This window comes from Canis lupus, chromosome 29, assembly GCF_048164855.1.
Source record: "Canis lupus baileyi chromosome 29, mCanLup2.hap1, whole genome shotgun sequence".
Taxonomy (NCBI): domain Eukaryota; kingdom Metazoa; phylum Chordata; class Mammalia; order Carnivora; family Canidae; genus Canis; species Canis lupus.
This window is the reverse complement of record NC_132866.1, coordinates 6266756-6283020: the sequence shown is the minus strand read 5'-3', so window position 1 is coordinate 6283020 and position 16265 is coordinate 6266756. Positions and strand designations below refer to the sequence as shown.

The window sequence follows — 16265 nt, the reverse complement described above, 5'->3', positions numbered from 1 at the left end:
GGGAGGGGAGGATAGGAAAGAGGGTGATGGGAAGGTGATGGACCCGGAGGTCAGATAATTTGGATTCTACCCTAAGTTCATGGGGATTTTTTGAGGAGAGTGACTTTATGGATTCATTATTTAAAGGATCCTCCTGGGGATCCCTGGGTGGCTCAATGGTTTAGCACCTGCCTTTGGCCTGGGGCATGATCCTGGAATCCCGGGATCGAGTCCCACATCAGACTTCCTGCATGTAGCCTGCTTCTTCCTCTGCCTGTGTCTCTGTGTCTCTCATGAATAAGTAAATAAAATATTTCAAAATAAAAAAAATAAAAATAAAAAAATAAAAAAAAATAAAGGATCCTCCTGGGGCGCCTGACTGGCTCAGAGGAGCAGGTGACTCTCGATCTCAGGGTTGTGTGAGCCCCACGTTGGGTGTAGAGATTACTTAGATACAGAGACGTAAAAGAATCTTCCCAGCTGCTCTATGGAAGAGCGATAAAAAGGGGGTGCGGCCCAGAGGCAGGTGCCGATGGCCCCCTCTGGCCGGGCAGTCCCTCCTGCAGGCCCCAGCAGCCCTTCTGTGCCAGGTTGGTCTGACGGCCCTGTACCCTGAGACCCCTCATGGGGCTCCAGGATATTGGGGTTCCCGAGCAGGGCACAGTTCCAGGCTGTTCCGGGGGACCCGTTCCCAGTGAGGGCCCTGGAGCAGGTGCTTGTCCTCACACCGGTGCTGCCGTGGCAAGGCCAGCCCCGGTGACATCAGGGGGTTGTGCCCACGGGGAGCCGGGACACCTGTCAGGCTACCCGCACAGCCCCGCTCGGTTCCTGTCGGCTCACAGATGGCAGGGGCGGCCACGTACCAGGTGGGGACACGAGCGAGCGGGGGTGTGGGGGGCATGACTATGGAGTGGGGGGGCCTGTGTACTCGAAACCCTCCCAGGACTGTCCAGGGGTAACGGGTCCCCGCACCCGCCTGCCAGATGGATCTTGGAAGTTTATCAAGAGGCCCTACCTGGGCCGAGTCACATAAACTGTGTGTTTTCCTGGGGGGGGGGGGTCTTTTTTAAATGTAAATTCACTTAACGTCTGGTGTATTACTAGTTTCAGAGGTAGAGGTGACTCGTCAGTCTTAGAGAACACCCAGTGCTCATGACGTCATGTGCCCTCCTTCATGCCCTCACCCCGTTACCCCATCTCCCCCACTGCAGCGGCCCTGTTTGTTTCCTATGATTACGAGTCTCTCTCTCTCTCTCTTTTTTTTTTTTTTAAGAAATATTGTATTTGAGAGAGAGAGGCAGAAAGGGAGAGAGAGCCGGAGCAGGGGCTACGGGCAGAGGCAGAGGGAGAAGCAGGTTCCCTGCAGGAAGCCCGATGTGGGACTCGATCCCGGGACCCCGGGATCACGCCCTGGGCCCAAGGCCGGCGCTCAACGGCTGAGCCCCCCAGGCGCCCCGACAGTCTCCCTCTCGGATTTCATCGTGTTTTATCTTCCCTGGCTGTTTCCCGGGGCTGCGGGGGGCGTCCCGTGCGCCCGTCGGAGATGCTCTCGGCCTAACGCGCCCCTTTTATCCGTTGTGTCTTCCACAGAATTAGTGTCACTGTTTGGGTCGCTTCGTTCTGTGCAGGTGTTTTCAACACCACGTCACCTGTCGAGGCCACGTCCCTGGAACAGCCTCTGGGAGCGGGAAGTGCAGGCAGAGCAGCGCCCACATCCAAGGACCGCCTGGGTCCAGCTCCCGGGTCAGTCGGTGGGCGCGGCTTCTCGATGACCTTCCCCAGCAGGGCCGTTCTGATGACCGAGGGCCGCCCAGCCTCGGCTGTGTCCGCAGGCCCCCACTCCCACCTGCCTCCTACGGACGTGCTCCCCTAGTCCCCCGAACACGGGCTGTGGATGGTGGGGGGAGGGGGGCACCCGGGGCTCAGGGCGTGGATCCCTCACCCTTCCCCTGGCACCCCTCACTCTGCGCTCTGTGCACACACGCACCGCCGCACCCTCTCGATCCCGTGCGGCAATGTGTTAGCGCGGGTCTGGACCCGGTAGACTGTCGGGGGGCGCGCAGGGCGTACCACCATCGCGACAGCCCTCTGGCCGGGTCCCGTGTGCCCGGACAGAGGTCACATTCTCGACTCCGGCCTCGTCCTCTAGTATCTTCGAAGCCAGCCTCGGAGTGGAAGGCCCATCCGGGGAACTCACTGTGAAACCAGGCGAGGGAGGTGGGCACCCAGCGGCGTGCAGCACCTAGGACTTCCCGCAGGACGGTGGCTCGTGACGTTCACGCAGAGCCGGGGGGGCCTGCGCTGCGCCTGGACCTGGACTCCCGCGCGATCAGCCCTCGTCGCCAGAGCCGGCTTGGCAGGCGGGCTGCACCGCTGCCCAGACGCCCGCCGCCACCAGGGCCCCACGCTGGTGTCTTCCCACTGCGCCGAGTCACACCTGGCGTACGTACGTGTCGGAGCCACGTGTCAGCGGGTGTGATGTGTATAAATGTACAGGTCACGCTGACACCGGTCGATCCCGTGTCAGTGTACGTGTGCGTCAGCTCGTCAGCTGTACTTACCAACATAGCGTCCCGATACGTCGTGGACAGACATCTGAATAACTGGATACATAGAGCCGCGCCGTGTGGACAGAGCCAGGTGCGACTGGCAGGTGTAAGGGCATTGTTCACCTTCCCGCATGACTGGGGTTTCTTTCTTTTTTTTTTTTTTAATTGCAATCTCAAACGGTGTGGTGTTTTAAAATTTTATTTATTTGAGAGAGAGAGAGAGGGCACAAGCAGGGGCGAGGGGCAGAGGAAGAGGGAGACTCCCCGCAGAGCAGGGAGCCCGATGCAGGACTCGATCCCAGGACCTCGGGATCCTGACCTGAGCCCAAGGCTGACTCTTCACCGACTGACCCCCCCACCCCACCCCACCCCTGCCCCAAGCATCCCTCTGACTGTGTTTTGATGAGAAGATAAATCCTAAGTGTTTTCTCCTGGGGAAACAGAAACCTGCCCGGTACGACATTGAGAACAAAGTCGCCCAAGACCCCAGGTAGGCGCTCTGCTTCCTGGGAGGCCAACATTCCGGACGCGGAAAGAATTGAGAACTCTGGTGGGCGCGGGGCCCGGCGGCTGATGTCACACAGACCGGGTTCCGCTAGGTCTGGAAGAGCAGTCGGCGCCGGTCCCATCCGCGACTCTGGCCGAAGACGGTGCTCCTGAGGGTCAGGTCTTCAAACGTGGGTGACGCCCGTGAAGAGGACAGTGGGACCTGTGAGGGCTTCATGACGGAGGGCCTTCCTCCCTCGCGTCGTCCCTCGTCCCTGTGTCGTGTGCTTGGCCTCAGGCGGCCGGGGGCAGCCGGACTCGGGGATCGTTCCCTCTTCTCTCCAACTGTTCCTCTCCCCGGTTATTTCAAAGCCTCTGAGCAGACTGACTGGCTTTGCAAGGCTCCCAGTGTTTGATGAACCAAATTTCGTACTGCAGGTAAATTGGATTTTACGGAAATCAGTTAATTTAGGAGGAAAAATGGCAGCGAAAAGCGTGTGATCTACAATACGGGGGGTGGGGGGATAGGGCCGGTTCTGGTCTGCGCAGGGCACGCCTCCTCTCTGAGCTTGGGGAACCCTCTGGCTGGGGGCTTCCGGAATCTGCTGAGATGGCGTGATCCAGGTGTCTGGGTCCTGAGAGGACTGAAAACTGTCTTTCCCCCTCAAGTACGTGTCATTTAGTCCTTTACGAGATGAGTTTGCACATTCTCAGCCCCATGCAGCAGGACATTTTGTAGAAGACTTTCCCTCAATTATTCCCACGGGGGATTGCAGAGCCTGATGCACAGCGAGGGGTCCGTTCGGGCTCTGGAAACCGTGGATCTCAGGAGGCCCAGGTGTCTGGGAAGCTGCTTGCACAAGGGCGGCCTGTGTGCCTGGGACTTAGAGCCGCTCACCGCTGCTGCTGCTGTGAAAGGGGGAAAAGATTCTTCGCGCTCTTTCCTCTTCTCATTTCCTTTTCTCTGGAGTTTGCATTTCAGTTGCTTTTCATGCACAGAGAAGCCCTTTGCCCCCACTGCCAGCCTTGGCTCCTGGGCCTTCCCAGGAACGTGCTTTACACATAGACGGGCTGGGGTTTGGGGGTTCCCGGGTCCCCCACTGAAGGAAGCGTGCTGAGGGGGCTGGGAGGGGAGGGGGGCCACGTTCACTGCCTGCCTGCACTCCTCCGCCCAGGTGCGTGTGACATGCTTTGAGATTATGATCGCCATCGACCTGGAGATTTTGATTATCATTGGCTGCCTCTTACTGATTATCGCGTGGTTGCTGATGTGCTGTGTCCTCCGTCTCTGCTGCCAAGTGTTCAGTATATTCCAGTGAAGGGGAACGGCTGGTGGGCAGAGAGGTACGTATGACCGGTGGTGTGATTTGCTCAGCTGAGAACCTCTGGACACTTGTAAGAAATGGGCTTAAAAAAAAAAAAAGAAATCTGGGGCGCCTGGGTGGCTCATTCGGTGAGGTGTCTGACTCTTGATCTCAGGGTCAAGGGCTTCAAGCCCCATGTTGGGCTCCATGCTGGGCGTGGAGCCTGGTTGAGAAAAGAAAAACGAAAAGAAATCTAATGCTTGTTATAAAATCTCCGAAGGGAAATAGGACAGTCAATGACATCGACGCAAAAGGCAAGTGACTTGGTTTAGAAGAAGGCCATCCTGAGACTCTGCTCCAGCTCCCCACTGTGCTATGGTAATTGTCGTCCGAGGAGACACGGCCTCCCCCGTGTCTCCCGGACACAGTGCTGTTGTGTGAAATACAGGCTGCTATGCTGACCCCAGTGGCCTCCTGACTGTTCTTTCCAAGTGTCTGCAGCCCCTCAGGGCAGGAGGAGCGCTGAGTCTGATGCCAGGTACTTAGGACTCAGGGCCTCAGGACGCCTTTGCATTCCAGCAGCACTTCCCACCAGATAGACCTCTAACCTCAGGTGTGGCGGATAAATGCTGAGCATTATTTGCTGAGACTATGCGACCCTCTATGAACCACCAGCATAAGCTCTCCATCCAGAGCTTGAGGGGGCTTCAGAGCGTTCCACAAGTAGTTTTCTGAGTTGCAGGGCTCACACCCAGGAAATGGTAGCTCAAACCCTCTTGACAGATGGGGACATGGCAACTCAGAAGACAGGAGTGACTCTGGGTGACAGAGAAACCGGGACTCTTGAGTTTAACCCCAACCCCTCCTCCTGGGCTTCCTGAACCCTCAGGACCCGTCACTTGCTCCCTGTCCCCAACAAAGAAGCCCAGGCTGCTTTGGGCCGCTGGGGAAGGGCTGCTTCCTCTCCTCCCCCGTACGTACCTCAGTGGGGGCTCGTATGTGGCCACTTCACAGGAGTGTGGGGGGTGATGGCCCCCGGGGCCGTGTGCACCCGGCACAGCGGGCAGCAGGCGGGTCAGAGGCAGTGCGGTAGTTTGGTGGTTTAATCTGTAGCAATCCGGCCCAGCTCTGACCTGCAGGCGCATGGTCAGGGGACTGCCCTGCCCAGCCCAGGAGCTGCCAGCCCCACACGACAGCCCAGGGTGGCACAGCTGGCGTGCTCCTTACGCGGTAGCCTGCGGAAGTTAAGGCTAGGTTAGCCCTCTGTGGTCCAGGTGGCGACATTCGGTCCTGAGGCCGGCCTTGAGACCCGGCTCCAGCCACCTTGGCGGGGCTGGCACAGCTTCTGGGCGGCTGCGGGTGTTTGCATGGGTGCAGCAGAGTGGCCCCCAGGGGGCACACCGGGGCCTGGCCTCTGGGCTCCTTGGCCGTGGGGGCCCTGGGGGAGGGCACTGCCTGCCTCAGTGTGTGCTGCTTGGGGCCAGCCTCTTCCCCAGGATCAGGCAAGGTGGCTCCAGCAGAAAAAGGCTCCTTGGGAACGGCAGGGGTTTGAAACTCAACTCATCAATCCAGACTTGACTTTTAGATCAGAAGGAAGTGGCGGGAGAGATTCTGACCCATATGCAGAAGCGTGACCACAGACCAAGATTCGGGGCCATCACAGTCCCCGCAGTTTCTGTTCAGGTCACACCACTAATTCTTGCCAGGTTCTTACTGTTCTACTGAGGTCACTTCGAGGGGAGGCGGCTTAGGCGCCCGACCAGTCTGGGCCTCTGCGCTGTGCTTCTGTTCCCTCGGCCCTTTGAGAGCGTCCTGGCTGGTGGCTCCCTCGCTGTGGGACCCCGAGCCAGGCCTTTCGTAAAGCCCGGAGTCTGTTTCCTCCCCAGAGACATGGGGATCGCAGTCAGGGCGTCAAGAGGGATGGGGCGGAGAGACAGAGCCCTGTGCGCAGGGCCTGGCACCCACGGATTGCTCAATGGAACCCCCCACCCCAGGATTCCGCTCGTGCCGGTGATACAGTCCCCTCTCCTGCCACCAGCTCACGTGACTGAAAGATGGACTTTGGGTGGTGCTTTCATTCCACCCAGCCCAAGTTCCAGGCCAGGACTGTAAAAGCAGAAATAAAGTTTGGGGCCAGATTTCCAGAGCCTGTGTGCAGGGCCCGCCCTCTGCAGATGAACCCCTTCTCCGTGAACAAACCTCCTGCCTCTTGGACGCCCCGGCTGGCCGAGGCTGTGTTTTCTTTCTGAAGGAAGGAAGGAGGGGCTCTCCTTATTTGAATGGCAGTTGTCCACAGCTCACAAAGCAGGACCTGGAAGCTCCTATTTGGAGCACGAATACAACTACTTCCCACGCAGCAGATTTTATCATATCAGGTTTGGCGCTTCTCAGGACGTGGGCACATCCATTTCCTCCGCAAACGCAGCTTTGCACAGAAAACACTACACAGCAAGTGACAACACACTCAGCGTGAGGAGCCAGGGCGGTTTATTTGGTTTTCTTCCCGCTGCCAGCGGGGACTCAGCAGCGCGGGGCCTCCAGTGCCAAGCGGAGGCCCGTGGCCAGGCCCTGCGGCGTGGGGCTCTCAGCCGTGCAGCTCACGGGCAGGCCCTGGGCGGCCAGTGCGCGGGCCGTGCTGGGGCCGATGGCGGCGAACTGCAGGGGAGAGGGGAGAGGGGAGCGTCAGTGCACCTGCCGGGCCGCTGGCGTGGGAGCTCCTGGCACGCGCGGTCGCCCTTCCTATGCCCTCAAAATGCCTTTGCCCGCATGAGCTCATCACAGCCTCCCCGCCAGCCTGCAGCTCGGGTGCAGGGCAGGGGCGCCAGGCCCCAGCACCCCTGCCCGCCGGCCTGGCTGCATCTCCACCAGCCATAGTGGCCCATGGTTCTGCCCTGGGAAGGGCAGGCGGGGGGTGGGGTGGCAAGCCAAGTAGGCAGCAAAGTGTGAAAGGTGCTCTGGGCGTGGCAGGGGCCTTGGCTGCACCCCCACCCCCAGGAAACGCAGCAGCAACAGAGAGCGGGCCCTGGAGCCAGAGGGTCAGGGTCACATCCTAGCTCCCAGGGTAGTGGCCTTAGCAAGTGACCCTTCATCTCTGGGCCTCCGTCCCTTCATCTCTAAAACAAAGCTTACTAGTTTTCCCCTGTGAGGGTCACATGGGGGCCAGGTGAGCAACCACCTGGCTGGGGGCCTGGCACAGAGATGCTCAGCGGCCTGCAGAGCTGCTGGGAGCACTGTTGCTCCAGTGGCACGAGCCTTGTCAGCAGGATGCCTCTCTCAGAACATCGCATGTCTGTTGGGTCACATGTGGAGCCTCACCTGGGGCCCTGGTGAGGTGTCATTAGCCCCTCTGATCCTGTTTCCTCACCTGTAAAAGGGGTACCGTTACCCCTGCTTGGCAGGGCGAGCAGGGGGGTGAGTAAGGAGATCTGCTTGGCAGGGCGAGCACTCACGCTGCCCCCATGCCAACACTGGGGTGCACACACCCCTGCTCGGGAGTAGGTGTGTGAGGATGGCAGCACACCCTTACCCAGCACCCCCTCCGCCTGCCCTCCCTGGGTGGGTGTGGCGCAGGGAACAATTCAGGACGCTGCAGCTTGACGCCCCCCACGCTGGGGCATGTCAGAACCACAGGACAGAGGCTGCTGGCACCTCCACCGGGGGCCTGAGCTCCTGTAGGACCCCCCACCCCCCTGTAATGCAGCCATTCCTCCAGAAACTCTCTGAAGACAAGATGGAGCTGAGCCCATACCTCACAGCACACACAGACATCGCAGCAGACCGCAGACCTAAATGTAGGTGGTAAGCCCATAAACGTAGAAGAAACAGAGCGATGAGTCTTCACGCCCTCGGATTAGGCAGTGGGTTTCTGAGATCCACCACTCACGGCACAAATAGCAAAAGAAAAGGTAGATACGTGGGTCTTTACCAAAATGGAAAACCTGTCATGCTTCTATGGACGCCATCACCGACGTGAAAAGACAACTCACGGGATGGGGAAGATTTCTGTAAATCGTACATTTGATGAGGAATTTGTATCCAGAACAAAGAACTCTGAAACCCAGCAGCAACAAGCCACACAGCAAGGATGTGGTCGGACCCTTCTCGGACGAAGATACAGAAACGCCCAACACGCACAGGCAAAGATGCTCAGAGCCGTCGGCCGTTAGGGGCATCCAACTCACAACGACCTCATGGCCACGGGAACGACTATGATCATGAAGACAAAAAAATCACAAATGTTGGTAAAGATGTGGAGGAACTAGAACCCTCAGGCTTGGCTGGTGGGAGTGCCAAGTGCCACAGCCACTCTGGAAGACGGTCTGGTAATTCTTCAAAATTACCAAAGTTAAACATCAAGGCACCACATAAGCCAGCAATCCGCCTCCTTGGTTTGTTATACCCAAGAGAAATGAAAACATGCGCCCACACAAAAACTATCATCAGGGGCTCCTCAGCATTGCTGCTCAGAGCCCCAAAGTGGACACGACCCAAATGCCCATCAGCTGATGAACAGATAGAGACGGTGATGTATTCACAGAATGGACTATTCCACGGCGGTGAAAATGAGCCAAGTCCTCACACAGGCCACAGCACGGGTGAGCCTTGAAAACACTCCAGTAAGCGAAGGAAGCCAGTCCTGAGATCCCAGAGTAGGAAACCCGCAGAGATGGGGGGTAGACTCGGGGTTACCGGGCTGCCGGGCGCATCACAGCTGCCGTGTCCAGGTGAGGCAGCGGCCCCAGCACCACCCCTTCTCCCAACCCCCAAAGTCGCTACCCCGAGCACTTCAGGATCTCATCTTCATCCCTACAACCCTGAGAGTTAGCTCTGTTCTCCCCCAGTGACCTACGTGCCCATCCTGGGGTTCCCAGGAACTCACCATATGACTCTGGCAAGTCATTTAACCTCTCTGGGCCTCAGTTTCTCCAACTGTAATAAGGACAATAGTCCCAATTTTGCTTGAGTCCTACCCCTGGACTGGTGTGCGAACTCTGCAAGATACTGCCTGGAAATGCTCTGTCACCTGGCCATGGCTCATGTATCACCATGGCGAACAACGTGGAATCTGTCTTCCTGGGTTCAGATTGTGGCTCTCCCTTCCTCCTGTGTGACCTAGGGCAAGACACACAACTTCTCTGAGCCCAGTACTCCACCTGGAGAACTGGGAACCAGTGCTGACTCCGCAGGTGTGCAGTGAGACACACCTGTAATAAAAGGTAAGAGTCCTCACTCCATGTGCATGGGCACGGTGCTGGCGGCCTCTGTCCTGGCCCCCAGGTCGCCTCCGCCCTCTCCTTGGTCCCACTGGAGCCAGTTCAAGAGCCCGCCCATCACAGGCCCCATAAGCCTTGTCATTACTTGTGGACTCCTAGCAAATGGAGTCCCTAACAAGTGGGAATGTCAAGCCTTTGAATTCAAAGACATGAAAAAGGGGAACGGCTTTTAGAATAGATAATTACAAGATGTTTAGATGGGAAAACAGGGAAAGGATGCTGGCACATGTGCCAGGCTCTGAGCCAAGGACTGACCCGAATTCTCATCCAATCCGGAGACTCCTCGATCAGAGAAGACCGTCCACAGCAGCCCCCCGCCCACCGCCATCCACGGCTTCTTGCGCAGGAGCACCCCCTTATTCACGGTTGCACAGTCCGCGGATTCAGTTTCCCGCGGTCAACCACAGTCTGGAAGCAGATGACCCTCCTCCTCCTCCTCACGTATGGGCAGCAGGTCAGTAGCAGCCTCACGCTGCGTCACGTGCCTACATCACTCACTTCCCCTCATCTCATCACAGAGGCTCCTCGTCATCTCACATCTCCACAAAGCAGGGTGAGTGCAGTGCTGTTAAGATTTCTTGAGAGGGTTCGCGTAACTGTTAGTCTGGGACCTTGTTACAACTGCTTTGTTACTAGTTATTGTTATTAACCTCCTGCTGTGCCTAATGGTTATCCTAGGGATGTACATGAAGGAAAAAACAACCGCATTAGGACTGGGTAGTAGCCACGGTTTCAGACGTCCATCTGAGGGTCTTGGAATGTACTCCCCGCAGATAAGGGGTGACCACATGTCTATGAAGGCCACAGACGGATACTCGTCCTCATGTCACAAGTGAGGAAACAGGCTCAGAGGGGTTAATTAACTTGCCCAAGCGCAGCAGCCGGGAAGTGGCGCTCGAGAATCCTGGACCCCAGCCTTCCCAATGCTACAGAGCTGACGTCAGGGTGTCTGCTAGGTCAGGAGTGCTCTGACTTTCCTTGGAAATGCTAGGACAATCAGTAAGAATTTCTAAAAATCTGAAGAGACCAAAAGCCCACTGAATACCTCACCTTAATTCGATCAATGTTGTCACCAGATAACTCCTGAATATGCTTGAGGCTGTACGCAAGGCCAGAGGGACTGAAAAATGTGATGCTGGCCGGGATGCCCTGCAGGGAGAGAGTAAGATGCGTCTGTGGCCACAGGCCCAGGGGAGAGACTGTTCCCCAATCCACCCCCACCCACCCCCACACACACCGGGCACCATGAGCCCTGGAGCCCCAGGAGGGTTCCTGGTGGACGTGGCCTTCTCTGCTCCCTAGAGGCCGAGGCCGAGTTCAGGTGAGGCACCGTTCAGAGAGCAGGGTGCCACTGGGGAGGCTGGGCGCTGTCCTCATCCCTCTGCCGACCAGAGGACAGGGCCCCACGGCCCTGCATGCCCAGCTGAGCGGACGGTGCCACCAGCTAATGTGGCCAAAGTGGCATCGATCCATAGGGCAGCAGCCCACGCTGGCTCCCCGTCAACTCTGCATCCTTTCTGAGGAAACAGAAGGCAGACTGGCCACATGGCCTTTTTGTTTTGGTTTGCACTAAATAACGGGACGTCCAACCAGCAAGGTCCTCAGAAGCCTGTCCTAGGAGGGGGATGGGAGGTCTCTCTCTGAATAGATGTGAAAACCTTAATTCACACAGGCGCCACCCATCCTCCTGCCTGAAGCCTCCAGAGGTCCCTGTGGCCTCCCGAATTCAATGCAGACTTGCAACAGGGGCCCAGCCGCCCTTCCCCCCACAGCTCCACCGGGGCCCCACATGATGAAGGACAGTCACACCACGGCCCCCCGCTGCCCAGCTTACTAGGTCTGGGTGCTATCCATAGGGCTTTGTGCCTATCATCTCCTTTCATCCTTACACAAACCCTACGAGAGAGGTCTACCCCCATGTCACAGATCCAGAGATGGAGCCTCGGCAAGTCACACAGCCGGGGACGGTGCACAGGCACAGAGGCTTGGGCCTCTCGTCCCCAGGCCCCCGCCACTCGGGTGCCCGCCCTGCTGAGCTCTCCCTGGAAGCACCACGCACCTGCTTAGCATAGTAGCTGTTGAGGTTCACTTGGATTCCCGGGTGTGGGACCTTCTGATAGACAGTGATGCTTTCCATGGGAATCCCTGGACACAATCAAAAGCAAGAGGCAGGCTTTATCACACCGGGAGCAGGGGGTCTCCACGCTGCAGGGCAGTTCGTGCGGACAGGCCAGCGCCACAAGCCAGACATGCCAACGCCCCCGAACAGGCTGCCGGGAGCTGAGGCGCAGACAGTGCACGCCGGCCCGGCTGGCTCTCCGTAGCCGGGGATCCTCAGCTTACGGCCTCCTGTCCTCTGCTATTATTCCTGGTAGCGCGTGGGAGACCGACGGTAACACGGGGGAGACAGTCTCCGCTTTAATACAGGGGGCAAAGTTCCGGGGTCTGAGGTCGTCCTGGGTGACGGCCTTCATTCAGGACAGAGGGGCTGAGAACACAGCAGCTGCGGGGCCCTGGGTTTCCTGCCCTGGGGGAGCTAGACCCGTGCTCCACACTCTCAGGACAGCCCGTGGGGCGGCTTCTGTGGTTAGAGCCATGTCACAGGCAACGAGACAGGCATGTACAGCAGGTGTGACTTGCCCTCGCTCAAGCAGCTGAACAGCAGACGGAGATTTCCAGCCTGGCTCTGTCTCACCCTGAAGCTCGTACTCCCACCTGCCGGCGACCCCTGCTCCCAGACCACCACGGGAGGGTGACAGGAGACAGTGTGCGGGTGGCCCCTCCGGCATCTGGGGCAGTGGCTGAGCTGCGGGACCCTGCCTGCCCTGGACACCGGCTCCATCCAGAGACTTTCCTCTGCACGGGGACCGGCCCCGGGTCCCTCCACAGCAGCACCCCTGTACTCTTGGCGAAGGCTCAGTGACACCCTGTGGGCGCAGGGCTACGGGAAGGACAGCAGGCTGCACCCCACACCAAATGCGACCATGAGGGGTGACCCGCCTTCCCCCCGGGACTCCGCACGGCTGACCCCAAACCTGGAGGGGGGGAGGGAGACGGATGGGGAAGCAGTGCCCACGAGCCAGTGCACTGTCCTCACCTCTGTCCTTGAGCATCTGGGGCAGGATTTCTCCTTTGACGGTTCCACAGGGAAACAGAAGAGGCAATGCTGGTGACTCCCCTGCAGATAAATAACCCGACTTTGTCAACGCTTTCAAGAAAGGGGTGCGTGTGCCAGGGTGCAGGGTGGAGCAGCTCTGGGCCGCCAGTGTCGGTGGGTTGGAGGGAAGCGCTGACCTTGCAGGACAAAGATCACAGGGCATTGAGGCAAGGTGCTCAGAAAACGGGCGTCCCCGCAAGCCAGGGGCTGCTGTCCCCCAGGCCCCTCCAGCCCCTCTGGTCCACACGAGCGGGCACGGGGCTCTGCACTTCAGAGAGCTGGCTGGAGCCAGGCTCGCTCATGACGCGGCAGGGAAACGGCAGCCCCGCGTGGCCCTGCAGCCACCCACCCCAGGGACGAGCTGCGCGTCTACTGTCCCCGTCAGGACAGCGGCCACCCGGCCAAGTGCCCGAGGGGCAGATGGGTGGCCGTGTAGGGGCCCAGCCTGCTGGGAACAGCCCTGCCTCTCACCCCACTCCCCATCTCCACTCTCGGAAGACCTGGGGGTGTGCTCAGCTCCAAGCTCTCTGCAGAATGAAGATGGCATGCAGTCCGAACGCTGACCCGAGACAGTACCATGCAACAAAACCGATGGGGCTCATGTCCGAATCCTCCCCAAAGTGAATATTTTGATAGACCCCCCCGCCCCCCCCCGGGCATTCGTCCATCAGTTGGAAGAAGGTGTAATGGCTTTGCTCATGCACGGAGGCTTTTTTCTCTATCCCTGAGATCTCTGAACACCTCTTTGGGGACCGCAGGCAGAAGAAGGAACGAAGCTCTTCTCGTCTGGCACCATCTCCCCCAAGGCCCAGCCCACCCACAGGAACAACTGGAGACTTCTTTTCTCCAGGTTACTCAGTAACTATGCACTGGTGAATGTGTTCTTTAAGCTGCTCTGTAACCGTCAGCATAGATGTAGAAGGACACCAGGGACTGGGAAAAACTCAAATGCAAACTAGATGCCCACTGATTTCTCTTTTCCAGCGGGAGGAAATGTTTCATGCGATGTAGACACCATCCTTGGAAACATATTTTCAACGCCATGTTTAGGCACTGTTTTCTTAACCAGAGCCCAGGCGTCCCTCCCGTGTGTGTGGGGGGGGGTGGGGGGGTGGGGGTGGGGTGCTGGGGTGTGCAGGATTCTAGGGGCCAAAGCTGCTCCCACAGACCCTGCTCCGGGGCAGCGTCGAGAATCCATCAGGAAAACCAAGGGCCTGCCTTTGCAGCAAGCCCAGCCCTCGGGGTGTGCAAGGGACCTTCGGAAGATTCTAGAATCTGCCCTTTGAAGCACCTTTCTGAAGGTCTAGCACAGCACTGAGCTGCTCATGCTTATTCTCGGATTGCTGGCCACTAACTCGGGGGATGGGAGCTTAGCACGCATGTCCTGGCACAGGACAGAGGACTGTCTTTTCTCACCGCACTGCTCCCTGGAGAGCCAGGCCACGCATGCTGACTTCATGGAAACCCTCCACACTAACAGAAAAGGGAGGAAAATGTGAAAATGTCGCAGCAGGATCCTCTTCTGCAGAGTGGAGATCTACCACAGCTGTGCTTCCTGGGACCTAACCCCCTTCAAGAAGTCAGAGGCAACCCATTCTTTTTGGGGGATAAGTTTGCTGCCTGCAGATTTTTAACCCCATTAGGCCAACGCTAAATAGGTCAATGCTAAAGCTGGCTGATTCCGCAGAGGTGTGAGAGGTTTCCCGGAATGACAGGGAGAGATGGGGGCCTGGCAGGGGTCTCACCCGACAGAGAAGACCCAGAATGGTGACTCACGGGGCTCAGAGGCTGCCCATTCCTTTAATAGGAAGGAGGCCTGGGGGGTGGGGGGGGGCTGTGGGGGCTGAGGCCAGCAAGGGTGCTGAAAGTCCCAGGAGAGGGTTGTGCAGGGGGCTGGGGGACTCCGTAAGTAGTCACAGTAGCAATTAAGGTAACAAGGCTGATTTTTTTTTTTTTTAGAAATGCCATTTCACTGGAGGACACGTGCGTGGTTGGAAAGCTCCAGCAGCTGTCAGGCTGATTTCGGCCTCCCAGGCGGGGCTGTGAGGAGCAGGCCGGGCAGGCTGAGATTCTCATGGTTGAGAATCCAGACAGTGGGGCTGATGGCAAGGGGAGCAAGAGCTGAGCTGCAGGGGTGGCCCGTCGGCAGCCCCCAATCCGGGGGACATTTCAAATAAACGCACTCCCCCATCTGACTCAGGCTGACCCCCTCTTGCAGGATGTTGTAATTCCCCCTTTTACCATTTATTTGCTGCTTTCTTTTCCATTAGAGGAGACCTCCTGGGAGGGGAGAGTTTTCTATCAGAGCAATGAGCCATCAGATTAAATGAGTTAATAGTTTTAAGTGCTCGCCAAAAAAATCTATCACATAGTTTTAATAATAATAAAAAAAAAGCGTTAAGTAAAAGAAATAAGCAGTAACTGTGAATTGTCCTGTTTCCTCCAAACACTGGAAGTAGATTCTTAGCTTTTAAAATCCAGTTTCAGAGCTTGCTGGGGGAGAAAGTCATTAATGCCTTGGTAAAACCAAGGTGAGCGAGCGTCCTTATTGGCAGCCAAGGAGAATCCTCATTTGGATATTCTAATTGACAAAGATTTATCAGGACACATAGGTGTGTTGGTAATAAGTTGGAAGAAGTAACAAAGGCTTTGCAAAGAACGCAGCCCAGTCTTCACCGAGATAAGGCACAGCCTGTGCTTATCTCCCCTCCAAGCCTTGAGTCGGTTCATTAAAACACCAGTGTGACATCTCAGGAGTGACCCGGATCCTCCCTGCCTTGCGTATGCGGGGCAAGGAGCACACCGGCCTGATGGCTCTGCACCTGATAGTGAGGAAGGACTCAATTTCCTTCCATCTCGTTCTAGAACTAGTGCGTCCGTGGGGAGTACAGCCAGGTCATCTGCCCCAGAAACAGGCTGCAGCCACCCATTCCAGTAAGGAGCTAATTGACATCCTGCCCACAGAACCAGTCATTAGTCTTCGTAAATGAAGGCACCTAATCCCCCAGGGAGTGCCACGTTCTACAGTTTACAGTGATTTCTACATTCAAACAGAAGGGCTTTGTTCCTGTTTACTGGTGACCATTACCCCCTGAAAACATTAGAAATAGCCTGGAGTTGGATCATTCTGGAACATATGCATCCCACACCATGAACTGCTGGGGGAAAAACCCAATCACATGACATTCTTCTCGTCCCAGAAGAGGTGAGGCTCGGTGACCCTCAAAATAATCCTGTGGGCCTGAGGCCCCTGCGGCACCTAGGACAGTGGCCACCCCTGGGCCGCCAGCATAGCTGCCCTCGGCTTCTTAGCCGCTTTCGATGCCTGGCTGCACAAGAGTGCACAACTGACCAGCCCCCCAATTGCCCCGTCCCCCATACACCCTCCTCACACCAGCACAGTTCAACAGCGCTCAGCAAACACTGCATGGGATCACCTGCAGGCCAGGCCCTTTGAGGGCTGGGGGGTCGCAAGGGAGGGGGCCGCGCAGACCAGCGACCCTCACAAGACAGAGGG

The 16265-nt window shown here is 57.6% G+C and overlaps 2 protein-coding genes across 13 annotated transcripts in view; one reads left to right on the top strand and one right to left on the bottom strand.

Moving 5' to 3' along the window:
* The first annotated feature begins 277 nt into the window (after window positions 1–277).
* LOC140620711 (uncharacterized) lies at window positions 278–15169 on the top strand. 4 transcript variants are annotated; one of them, XM_072804925.1, is made up of 6 exons: window positions 278–845; window positions 1608–1722; window positions 2129–2619; window positions 2972–3452; window positions 4190–4358; window positions 14708–15169. In XM_072804925.1, the coding sequence occupies exons 1-3, from the start codon at window positions 604–606 to the stop codon at window positions 2456–2458; spliced, it is 687 nt and encodes a 228-aa protein (XP_072661026.1). In that variant the 5' UTR covers window positions 278–603; the 3' UTR covers window positions 2459–2619; window positions 2972–3452; window positions 4190–4358; window positions 14708–15169. The 4 variants fall into 4 exon arrangements, with proteins under 4 accessions (XP_072661026.1, XP_072661028.1, XP_072661027.1 ...); XM_072804927.1 differs by lacking the exon at window positions 14708–15169 and adding an exon at window positions 4607–4780; XM_072804926.1 differs by lacking the exon at window positions 14708–15169 and adding an exon at window positions 4599–4780.
* UROS (uroporphyrinogen III synthase) overlaps window positions 2712–16265 on the bottom strand; it is a 35891-nt gene continuing 22337 nt past the window's right edge. For 6 of the 9 annotated variants that reach the window (XM_072804922.1, XM_072804921.1, XM_072804919.1 and 3 more), the window contains 4 exons: window positions 12689–12769; window positions 11651–11736; window positions 10642–10740; window positions 6783–6973 (listed from right to left, as the gene is read on the bottom strand). In XM_072804922.1, coding sequence (XP_072661023.1) covers window positions 6839–6973; window positions 10642–10740; window positions 11651–11736; window positions 12689–12769 — 401 coding nt within the window. In that variant the 3' untranslated portion in view covers window positions 6783–6838. Of the gene's footprint in view, window positions 4542–6782; window positions 6974–7640; window positions 7683–8315; window positions 8525–10641; window positions 10741–11650; window positions 11737–12688; window positions 12770–16265 lie in introns of those variants that run through there. The other 3 variants (XM_072804918.1, XM_072804923.1, XM_072804924.1) reach the window with 3 other exon arrangements.